This window comes from Solea senegalensis, linkage group LG19 (genome assembly GCF_019176455.1).
Source record: "Solea senegalensis isolate Sse05_10M linkage group LG19, IFAPA_SoseM_1, whole genome shotgun sequence".
Lineage (NCBI taxonomy): Eukaryota > Metazoa > Chordata > Actinopteri > Pleuronectiformes > Soleidae > Solea > Solea senegalensis.
In genome coordinates, this window is record NC_058038.1 from 15941992 (window position 1) to 15954631 (window position 12640).

Genomic DNA, 12640 nt, shown 5'->3' on the forward strand with positions numbered 1-12640 from the left:
ACTCTGATTAAAGCTGACCAATTAAAGGGTTTACACCTCTGAAACCCACTTCAAACCATACGTATGACAAAATGAATCAAACAAAATGTATTTTCATTTATAGATCACCTACTTTTATTGAAGAAATAGTGACATAAAATAGTTTATATTGGTAGATAATAATAGTCCAAGTATATAGGTGACAGTGTCCATGTGAGATTATTATGTAGGTTTCACATCCTTCACAATGTTTCTGCTGCGTTTCTCTATGTTCTTGCATTGTTACTGTACAATGAAGAAACAATGTATTCAGGAGGATCAACAACATTTTTTTAAAAAAGCAGCCTTAAAGACACTATATGGACGAAAGTGTACGGACACCTGACCAAAAGAGTTGGTCCCCCTTTTGCAGCTATAACAGACTTCATGGAAGACTTTCCTCAAGATTTTTAAGTGTTTCTATGGGAATTTGTGCCCATTCATTCTGTAGAGCATTGATGAGGCACTCGTGTTTCGCGCGAGAAGGCCTCGCTCACCATCTCTTCTTCAAACTCGTCAAACGATGTCTTTATAGTCCTTGCATTGTGCACTGGGCCACAGTCATGTACCACAAAGTTGGAAGTATGGCATTCTCCAAAAATGTACATAACAGGTGTGGCCAAATACTTTTGTCCATATAGTGTACGTAGGCCTGGTTGATTTTGATCATGACTGTATTGCTACAATCCATATTTTACATTCCCTTTAAAGATAGGTCATTTGATTAATTGTTACATTTCTCTGCTCCACAACCCAAAGCATTTGCCAATTTTGATCTAATGTTACCCTTGATGCTACTGTTTCACATGCAGGAAAGATGAGTTATCTGAGATCTAATTAAATTGCGATTCTAGCCTCAGGAAAAACTGTTACTGGAAACTGTAAATGCAGTTTATAACCACAGGTCACATTCAGGCAGTGAAAAACACGACTATCACAGTGGTCCTGTTTCACAATAAAAGTCGCTGTGTGTTTTGTCAAGCTTGTTCTTTTAATTTGAAGTAAAGAATGTAGGAAACGTTGTACATGCTTCATTTTGTCACCACAGCCGCCCAGGTCTTAATACTGCAAGTATATCAAATATTGCAAGAATGTCTCGTGGGCCCTACGCTCAATCACCAACTGATCAGTGACAGATTTAAGAGATTCATTTACAAAGATGTTGAAGATTGCCACGAAACACTCAAACTCAAAAGTGTCTCGATCAGTGGCTCCACCAACACTTGTGTTAACAAACATCACTTCATAGTGTAGTACTGCTTTAATTCTGCGTTGCCTTTGACATTGTAAAAAAGACATGCACAAATCTTGGCTTGGAGGTAAAGCCTCAAATGATCTAAACAAAAGTCAACATTATATATACAGCTAGCTGTTGTTGTTGTTGTTGTTAAAAAGCTTTTCTTTGAACTTCATGCTCGAACAGATTGCCCCTCATCCCTTTATATGTATGAATTAAAAGACTATTTTTAAGGACTGACAAAATATAAATATAACACAAATGAGTCACAATGGTCTCATTTTATTCCAACGCATTTAGTTTTTTTTGGATAAAAGCTTGCGGCAAAAAAAATGTTAACACGATTTGGCTGTGCAATAACTGCAGATTAGGAAATATGCTTCTTGTCGCTCTCTCCTCTTAGTCAACCGTATCGAGCGGACTTGTTTTTACGATGCTGTTGATTATTTGGAAGTTGTGACAATACCTTCAAATGGATGTCTGGACAGTTTTTCTTTTGGGTTTCAAATGCACAGTCCTTTGAATCGCAAAGTATTTGATAAAATCTATTTACAAGCCTTCATTTAAACATTTTTGTGAGTAAACGTTACGCGTAGGAGAATAGAGAAGTTTATTCTGCTGGAAATGGGACGAAAAATATAACTGCTACCAAAAAAAAGTGCATTGGGTGTGGTTGAATTGCACTCGCAAGAGTGTCACGACGTGTGATGTTTCTGCTCTGCTTGGTTGCTTAATAATATGATGTAATGTAAAAATTCATTCATGCTTGATTCTGCCTCGGCTGTTTGATGAGTTATCCCTAGAAATAAGATACATTTGTGACCTTTCTCTATCTTCCTTCTCTTTACCCCATCGCCCAAACACAGACAAAGGTAACAGGATGTTCTTCCTCATTTCCATGGGTCCGTCTCTGCCCTCATGCTCATCATCATTTACAGCACTTCTTCTTGTCCACATGCAGCACTCTGTTGCAGCGGGGGCATGTGTGGTACGCGTCCTTGAAGTTTTTCATGAAAAATGGAATCAGGCAGCAGCACAGGACTAATCTGAAACAAACAAAAAGGACATATTACATCCAGAAGTGACGTCACCTGCGAGAATCTGAGTGCTGTCAAGATTTGTGATTTGACCAGTGCCATGTTCACAGCCGTCACCTGCAACCAGACACTAGTGTCCACTCAGATGTGCAATAACTGTCGAAATGTCTGCGTAGAGTTTGGATGTGTGGTTTTTTTTTTACGGGGTCTCCAGTTTCCTCCAATAGGCAAATTGGACACTCTAAATTTACCAAAGATGTGAGTGTGAGAGTGGATGGTTGTTTGTCTCTCTATGTGGCCCTCAGGGTGTACTCTGCCTATCGCTCTATGTCCTCATGTGGAGGATAAAGCAGTGGAAGATGGATGGACCCAAAACTAGTGATTGAGACCATTAACTCCTTATGCTGGGGACACACCACACAACTTTCACAGCCGATTATGAAAACAGTTCCCACTAACCGACTGGTCTTAGCAGATATTAAACCAACTGAATACATCATACTCTCATTAGTGCGACCATGTCTACAAGAGAGACACTTTACAGGGTAAAAAAACATCGCCATTGTTGTTTAGATATTCCCGCTACTTCCTGTCATCTTCGTCTATGTCCTGCAAAAATTGTATTGGGTCCCCAGCTTTAGGAAAAAAGCTTTGTTGATGTAAATCAAGGGAGAAGTAGGATAATTTCCCCATAGACCTAAATTCAAATGGACTTCTTTTAGCAACCAGCAGAGTCACCCCCTGGTGGCTATTCAGTATATTGTTACTTCCAGGTTGGCCTCATCCAGCAAACTCGAAGACTTTATGTCCATTTCTTTAAAAAATATAAAATCTATGATTAAATCACCATTGATTATGAGGAGCCACATACATAAGTTCATCAATTGTTTTTTTCCAGAGCCAAACCAACCTCAATGACCCTTAATGTCTACTTCCATCCAGCCTAAATAGAATTTGAGAAGTTGCAACCAGTAACTTAGTGACTTTTGTTTCGCTTCAACAGTGTGACACCCTCTATACTTACATCCTCGCTTTATATTAGTAAGTTAACACTTAACTGTGATTATTGATTATTACTGTCTGTCCAAAACAGTGTTACTGTCACAATAAGACATGTTGTATTTTGTACACCATCTTATTTTATGGATGGAAACCGAGAATTGTTTGTTTTATCTGCATTCATAGGAGCTGATGATGAGACATCTAACACTGTATTTTAAACAGACAATGGTCCTGAGGCACACTTACCCACAGCAGATGAAGAGTAAGCACATGAGCCAGGCGTATGTCCCTGCCTTGTAGGTGACATTGGTCAAGACCTGCTGCTGGCAGGAAGTGCAGGTCGTCATGCCGGGGTTCCGTCCGAGGTCTGAGTCGTAGCTCACAAACTTTGATTTCCCATCATCAGTATTCTGGCCTGCTCCTACAGTGTACAGATTGTGGGGGTGGGAGAGTGAGAAAGGGAAAAGGAGGACACAGAAATGGTGATGGACAATGTGTGAGAATAGAGTGTAGTTCATTTGAGGTTTTTTCGTCATAAAAGTAGACGTATGAGTTTACCTGGTGCACCAAGAGAGACAGAGCCTTGATGTGTGGGGGGAGGCGTGAAAGGCGTGTGCAGATGGTAGACCTTCACTCCGTCAGATTGACTCTGTTCTACTGGACCAGAGGAAAAGTTAGTTTCTGGTATGAATAAATGAATGAATGTATTATTTATTAAAAGAATACAGATACAAAAACATGCAAGATGTAAAAGAACAGTTTAACCTGTTCATATTTTACATATTGTAATGTCATAGGGGCATATAAGAAATCATGAACATGATGTGTCACCAAATATAGAGGAAATGTGTTCAAATTAAATACTAGCTTCACTGATAACAATGATGCAGCCAATTCACAAAATAATATTTTCCTGCTGCAAACTCTGTTTATAGTTTGGTTGGGTGTTTTTTTGTGTTGAAAACACTAATGGCGACAAACAGTTCAAGTACAACTTGCTAGTTTGTTTACGTTGTTTTCCAGGATTAGGTTTTAGGGTTGGGGTCCTCAACGTGGGCGTGGTCGTCATAGCATGGCTGCACGAAATTGACGTGACGTCGTTTTATACGCGACACAAACACGCAAACGAGTGACGAGCAAAGTGTGCTGAACCATTACAATTAGTTCATTAAAAAAGATAAGTTCATTACTTCTTGCGTGAACAGAGTGCACTCCGTCCGACACAGTCACTGAGTTAAAATACGGCTGAGCAGGTTGTGATTCGACTCATGACCGCCTGATTTCTGCAGTACTGTCGCTAAATACACCAGACTCCTGCACTATAGCTAATTAAACAACAACAACTAGTAGATTCGAGCCGAGTCATGGTAGAACTAAATGAGGCCGAAAATGAAAGAAAAACGCGCTTCTGCGGTAAAATAGAGACGACTAAAAGCGAACAGACATACGATGTGGACACTTTTTTTCTGGACATGGAAGCCAAGTGGAACTTCAGCTAAGGTAAGCTAATGCTCTCACACACTCACTTTGGTGGATATTTAACACATATGAAGTGTTTATGGTTTGTAATTGTGTCAAAGCAGACACACACGTACAGTAAAACAGATTGTAGCACTGTTGTTTTTGTGCTTGTGCATGAATAGTGTGTAACACTGGGTAAAGGTAATAGGTGTTTTTTTTGGAGAAACTGTCAAACACGCCCTTGAAATTGCGATTTCAATCGGGGTTGCAGTAACCGTTTTGAACGCTGAATGTCGCTGTTGCACACATTTTGCAAACACCTTTAACAGACAGCTGCAGCAGAAACAGTTGTTCCCTGTGCATTACTCTTTTTTGCTAAATCACAAATACATTTTTTACATTTTAACTCCACTATTTTGTCATTTTCAGCATTTTTGTGGTTTTTAAGAGTCTAATACTTTCATGCAATGTATATTTTCTGGGTGGGGTTTTCATATAACATATATTGATATTCATATAATGTGTAAAATAAATATAAATGAAATGAAAATGGAGGAGGATGTTGATGATGAGGCTGATTATGTAGGTGTGGATTTGTGCTCACCTGGTATGATGTAGGGAGGGAGCTCCTGTTTTCCACTCATTGTGCTAAAAAAGAAACAGGAAGATATTGTTATGATGATTGTTGTTTATGAGTGGCATTTGCTCGTATTATGTGCATCCTTCTTGGTATCAGCATCTTACATTCACTGTAATATATGTTGCATTGTGAGGATGTTTCCTGTCATCCACGCCCTGGTGGGACATTCCTGTGTACAACTATGTGTGGGATGTGATATTGACTGACATGTTGAAGATGTCGTCACTCACCAAACTTTGGCTTTTTGCTTTTTTTTGTCACACAGAAAAATACTGTTATTCTGAAACAGTTATTTAAAAGATCTATTTATTTATTTATTTATGTAATATTTGTAACATTGGGTTGATGGCGTCTATAAAACGTCACTCAACTTCATGAACAATCCAGCCATTCTATTTTATAGTAAAAACATTTTTATGCTTGATAAGTAACCACAACACATACTTCTGTGTCAATTATAAGCCTGCTTTGATTTACTGTAAAAGATACTGTCAAAGACGATAACTGGTAACTAACATCAGGAGACTGAACAGTCAACAGTGAGGTTAATGTCGGTGAGATGAATCTAAGGTTTATTAGAATTAAGGTTTATTGATATTCGACGTCAACAGTAAAACTCCAGTAGATTCTCTGTCACTTTGTGGGTTCTTGTGGTGTAAATGTTGCTTTTCTTTACGTCTTTATAAGCCTTATACTCTATTGTTATATGTATATATATATATATACATACATATGTATATATAAATGTATGTATGTATATATGTGTGTATATATTTTTTTTTTTATAGAAATATTGTTTCACAAGTATGTACATTCAGTATTTGTGTTTTTGCTGACATACAGGAGATAAAACACATCTTATGACCACTCATTGAGCCGATTTAATGTGAGAAGCAAGTTAAATGTTTGATTTAATCTCCAGTGATGTTACTGGCATTGTGTCGGGGGAAAAAAAACCCCTGAGTGAGGCTGGATGATGTGACTGTCAAATGATCACTAATGCGTTGTATGTGCTCAGACATGTACAAACAGCAACTGTGTGGTTTTAGTGCCACTGGAAAAATGAAAATGATTTCACTATTGATCCAAAAACAACATGCAACTCTCTATTGTTGTCTCTTTTTGATTGCTCATACAAATTGGCGAACAAACTCAGACATACCTTATCATACACCAATCATTCACATACACACACAAACGTTATTTCTCTTAGGACACTGCATTGACTTCCATTCGTTTGGGCAGCTATGACAAATAATTATCCTAAACTTAATCATAACCAGTTCATGCCTAACCATAAACTTAATCATTGCCACCATTCAAATCTTATCTCTAGGTTTAACCAGATCCTCAGAAATTAGGTTCTGCCTCACCAGGACCAGGTTTTGGTGTCCATGAGGACAACTGGTCCTGACAATGCAAGTGTTTTATGCTTGGGAAAAAAAGAGTTAACCAAAACAAGCACACACACACACACACACACACATTCACCCATGGTTCGGTTCAGGAATGTAACTGGGCTGCATGTTTCTCTCGACGTCACAGACTGAGGGTGTGTCGACTAAACTGAGCGATGATGAACTCACACTAAGATTAATAAACTGCTTCCTTGCACAAACCTGAAAATCTGTCAGGTGAACATTTTTTTTTTTGCATTGTGTGTGTGTGTGTGATGACAAAACACGTTTGTCATCTGCAAATCCAGACTGCACTGACAAGTGCCAAACTATGACCCTTCGATCTCAGTGTGTGCGATGAATGGAGGGAAAAGTGAGTGTGTGTGTGCACGTAAGAAAAGAGAGATAACTTGAGAATGTGTATGTAGCGAGATACAGGATAGTCAAGCTCAGATTAGGGTTGGGTTGCATCAACTCTCCAGGAAATTAATGTCGGTTTATGTCATGTCATGTGTGCCTCTCTCTCTCTCTCCATGTGTACTTGTATTTAAATCTTTGTGAGGTCCAAAAGAAAATGTACTAACCTATCTTTGTGAGGACATTTTGTCTGGGCCCCACAACTTTAAAGGGTGTTTTCAGGGTTAAGAACTGGTTTTAGGGTTAGGGTTAGTTGGTTAAGGTTATGGTAAGGATTGCATTATGTCTATGAGGTGTGTGAAAGAGAGAGTCACTTGTAGACAGTGGTGGCTTGAGAAAATAATTCAGATCTTTGTCTCAGTTTTGGTAAATGAAGTCATGCTTCCGTGTTCTGTGTTGGATAAACACTCAGTCATGAATGGTTAGTCTTTTCCTTGCTGGCTCTGTTCCAGCTGGGCTGTAAACAGCTGGTGTCACTTGAATTGAGCACTTTGGATGTGTTGTTTCAGGTTTGATAGAAAGCTGTTGATTCTGTTGCTAAATTTCAGTAAGGCATGGAGATGCAGTGTAGCTGAAGCAGTCATGGCGCCCTGAGGAAGCCATGAAATCTGCCATTAAAACGAGATGGAAATAATTGAACAGGCAAGAAATGAAGTTAAAAACCCCCAACCTAATTTAGTAAATAACACTAAATGTTTAGATAGAAAGTGCAGTTATTTAACATGCTAATGTCAATCAAATCATTTGGGAGGACGCACGTCTGCAGATGAGGCAGGGACTGGGTGCGGCTTCCTAAACATCCCTCTGCCACATTGCACAGATACTTTAAAGGACAATGGGGAAAGTTTCAGGCTGCTGATCAAACAGAAACGTTTCTGTGAGAGGCGTCTGAGGCATGTGACTCCAGTTCAGCAGTGACAGCTCTCTCTGAAGTCAGGTCACTGAGGTCAGATTCATGGAGAAAAGAGTAACCTGCTCGGTCATTTTAAAGTCAAAAAAGGCTCCGTCATATCAACTGTGATCAAACAATAGATCACACCCCGGTAAAAAAGTAATCTGTTGAGTTGAGTGAAACTCGCTGTCACTAAGAAAACTGATTTGTCATTTTGACATCTACACCCTGAAACACTTATGGGTGTTAGGTGTGGCCTTCCTGTATGCAGCAGCATCTGCACTGGTCAAACCTGACTCTGAGTTTAGAGAGAGGAGGAGGAGGAGGAGGCGGAGGAGGAGGAATTTTCTGCCACCATGTCATCTTTTAATCATCACCTGACAATGACACGTTGTAAAATAAGAAATACCCCATTTTTTACTGTAGTCAGTGTGATGATCTGAGACCCAGCATGTAGAGTAGTGCTGCTTTTTATGATCACATGTTAATGTCACGTTATTAAAACTGTAAATTATATTCAACGACTTTCAAATTTTGAAATAATTGCACAACCTCTGTTTTACTTCTTGTGTAACTTTTTTTTTTACTTGGGAGATATTTGCTGATCTATTGCCTGTATGTTGGAAGAGTGACAACAATATTATTAGTAAGTAAAATGCTTGTTAAACTAAAATAAAATCAAACTAATCTGAGTAACTAAATACATAACTAAAATAAAGTAGAGATTAAAAAGATAATTACAAATAAATGAATGGACAATGTGCAGGAAAAATAAATAGATAAATGAATAAATATGTTAAAGTTGAAGTGTCATAATGTAAAATATTACAACCCATTAACATTCTGAGAAGGGGCCGCCATCAGTTTCTCAACTCTCACTTTTAAAAAACCCCAGGCCTAAGCAATAATAAAAAAAAAAAAAAAAGTTCTATAGGAACACCTTTAAATCTGCAGAAGAACATTAAATTCACTCTTTGATAAAACATGTGCTTTGAGCTTATTTGGAGTAGTTATTTCACCTTAAACCAGAGAAAGTCAGTCACTGAACAAGAACTGGAATTTGATCACAGCTAATGTCAATGATGAGATGCAGGAAACAACCAAAACTGTTGAAATGAAATGTTCATCCAGGTTTAACCGGAGCCTATAAAACAGCATTCAATCTGTCTGTCTCTGTGTCATCAAACTTGTCCCCCTTTTGTCAGTTCAGTTAAAGTGATAGCCGACATCTATTCGACACAAACTAAAAAAAACACCACAGAATCCTAAGAGAATCTCGACCGTTGCAGTGTTTGTGCTGACAGTGTTGTAGATTGTGAGGGTCTTACCTTGGCGAGGTGTTGCAGTCAGTGTGCTGTGATGTGTGCCGGCTGCTGCTGATGTAGTGTCCAAACAGGGTGTAGCTGAGACATCCACCTGTATCAGTACCTGTACCTGTATCTGTACAGACGAGGCCTCTCCCTGAACACACCCCTCGCTGCCCCGCCCTCACGACAAAGACACATATGTAATGAGTCACTCTGTGGTTTAGGTGGAACGTTCAAAGACTGAACTGGTCTTCTTTTTTAACTTGTTCTTTGTTTGTGAGATTACTGAGGGAGTGTGTGTCTTTGTGACCCACAGGTGAACAAAGTTTCTTCTTTTTTTTGTAGAACATATATTTAGGTCATCTATAACATAATTAGAATTACCAGAATAAATGTAAACACACCTTAAAATGTAACCCCACTCACCCTTATGTAAAGTATAGCAAGTATTTGGTGTTGTTCGAAACAATAGTTTTGCTATCCAAGTCATTTTAAAAATGGATCCTCATAGCAGCTCTGAAATCACTTCTTTTAACAGACCAGTACTTCATTATGTGCTTGCTGTTTGGTTAATTACTTGGTGACCGAGCTCCATAGTTCATGGAAGCACATTGTCTGTTATTTACTTGATTTTAGTTATAAGTTTATTATTTAATGTGCTTTTTTTGGGTCCTTGTTGCTGTTATTGATGTTGTTTCAATTATTTGTCCCATGCTTTGTAACTTTTTACAAAGTGTAACGTTTTTAAAGTGCTATTATTAATAATACTACTTAACCCTTTTGCCCTACATTTTTCTATCTAGATTATCTGGCACTACATAAAATACAAATGCAATCAAATCCCAACCTACTTTCATTTTTTACAAAATAAAATAATTAAAATAATTATGCTGACATTTAAAATCCTGAAAATGTTTGAAGCTGTTATATATTTTTATATATATGTATATATGTATATATATATATATATATATATATATATATATATATATATATATATATATATAAAGCTGCAAAAATTATTGATGTATGATGATTTAATAGCAGTTTTTTGTATGTGTACATTTTTGTCATGAAGGTGTTGAGAGGGTTGTACATTTGAGGAGGGCACAAGGGTTAAGCTGGGTCAAATTGTTTCTCCAATATAGGTTTTATGGCCTTTTTATTTATATATTGCACATATATTGAGTCCTTATAAATATCATTACTATTATCATCTACTGTATAAGTAAGTGCTCATAAATAATACAATACCTGTGTAGGGGTTATGCCAAAGAATTTTGATGAACTCTGAAGAAAGCCCAATAAAAGCTTCATAATTAAAGTTAACAATTGGTGGCCCGTGGGCCAAAAGTGGCCCACCAGCATCAGTATCTGGCCTGTCAGATGATTTAACAAATCTGATCCTTCCTTATCTTCACAAAAAAATCTAAATTTCATTTCAAGTTCAGAGCTTTAATTCTGAAAGAAGTATGAACTTATTCAAATAGATTCTGTCGCAAGAATTCACAGTTAATAAATGTTTGGTTTGAAGAATAAAAATTCTGCTGTTGTCATGGAGACGGCCAAGTTTGGGGAGTAAATGTCTGTGAAATAACTTGCATACTTGCATATGTTAGACTCAAAGAAGAAGCAGTGACTGTCTAAAGACAACATCAACATTATTTTTAGTTTAAGGCAGCAAACGTGGACAATCGTCTACATTTACTGTACCTGCCGCTCCCTGGACTACAGTATCCTTTAATATATTTCTTTTATTCATGTATACATCCTAAATAATTAAGGTCATGATAATAACTGCCGTTTGAGTTGCTCTATGAAAAGTACATTTCCTCTTGTTTCTCTCTTAGCACATTATTTGAAGTAAAAACGGCCACAATGCATCACTTCTAAGTTAAGTGACTTGAACAAATCGCTGTTCATGACCCAGAGGTTGTTTTTCAGTCCTTTGTAGATGACAGTAACTGATGTCTGGCTCCAGCTTCATAAGTCAGTGTATAAACAAGAGGGGGGTGTTGGTCTTAGTAGGTCAACTGTCCTGTCATGAGAAAGTGAATGGCTGTTATATGTATGTATATATATATATATATATATATATATATATATATATATATATATATATATATACTGTATATACATATGTATGTATAAATAATGTAATAATGTGTAAATAATTATTACAAACTCAGTAACATATGAGGCTGCGAGGATGGGTGATGTACGGTGTAGGTGACATAGTCGTTGATGCCATATTTGGCTCTTTTATGCCTCATAGTTGTATGTTGCACTCATACAAAGCACGTATTATCCTATGTGGTTTCCCTGTTGTCGTCGTTCGTGTCAGAGTTAAGTTGAAAAGCTGCCTCTAAGGTCTCTGTCACTCAGCTGGGAGCAAGCCAGTCCGACCACATTTTTCTGCCACTGGTCACTGGATCACAGAGCACGACTGCTCACCACCGCACATGGGAAAGATGGAATGTAATGCTGATTTCCATCAGTGACATTTTCAACCTGAAGTGCGGTAGCAGGCCTTTCTTGTCCGTCCTGCTGACTTTATCAGTGTAAATATTGAATTCTGTTCAGCTTTTCAAAGTTTCCAACTTTGAAACAAGTCAGACTGAGCTTGAAGGAAGTTAGAATGAAAGTCTGCATTAATGAAAATGACAAGTGAATAATGTAGAACACACACAGTGTAATAAGGGAGTGTTGTACACTTTAATAGACTAATCCAAGACAACGCCCCTTTATAATATACATCAAATGTTGCTTTCCTGTTGTGTTTGAGATGTTGGGGTGTTTCCTCCACACATGATGCCAGCTAGATGAGGTGGTGTGTGTGTGAGAGAGTGTGTCCATTCTGTCTGTCTGTCTGTCTGTTGGTGTGTGTCTGTGTGTGTGAGTGTGTGTTTCGGTGGGCCTGATGAGCAGCATTCCAGAGAATAGACAGATCTACATCCTGTAAAAAGCTGAGGTTACTAATGACTGTGTGTGTGTGTGTGTGTGTGTGTGTGTGTGTGTGAGAGAGAGAGAGAGAGAGAGTTTGAGTGAATGTGTATGAGTGAGTGTGCCACAGGCAGATGAACAGTTTATAATTTTGGTTTATTAGTTTGAGGTTGGGATGAGTTATGGGGTTTATCCTTCAGCTCAAAGCTAGGGTGTACATTATGTGTGTGTGTGTTCTTGTATTTGTATCTCTGTGAGGACCAAAAATTGTATAATACGAAATACTCTG

General features: G+C 38.0%; 1 protein-coding gene across 2 annotated transcripts; it reads right to left on the minus strand.

Annotated features, from left to right (window-relative positions):
• Positions 1–988: 988 nt before the first annotated feature.
• On the minus strand, positions 989–9516 carry si:ch211-157c3.4 (Lipopolysaccharide-induced tumor necrosis factor-alpha factor homolog-like). 2 transcript variants are annotated; one of them, XM_044050259.1, is made up of 5 exons: positions 9430–9516; positions 5360–5403; positions 3853–3948; positions 3541–3715; positions 989–2301 (listed from the first exon to the last, which is right to left on the minus strand). In XM_044050259.1, the coding sequence occupies exons 2-5, from the start codon at positions 5397–5399 to the stop codon at positions 2184–2186; spliced, it is 429 nt and encodes a 142-aa protein (XP_043906194.1). In that variant the 5' UTR covers positions 5400–5403; positions 9430–9516; the 3' UTR covers positions 989–2183. The 2 variants fall into 2 exon arrangements, with proteins under 2 accessions (XP_043906194.1, XP_043906193.1); XM_044050258.1 differs by having other exon boundaries at positions 3853–3951.
• Positions 9517–12640: the final 3124 nt, after the last annotated feature.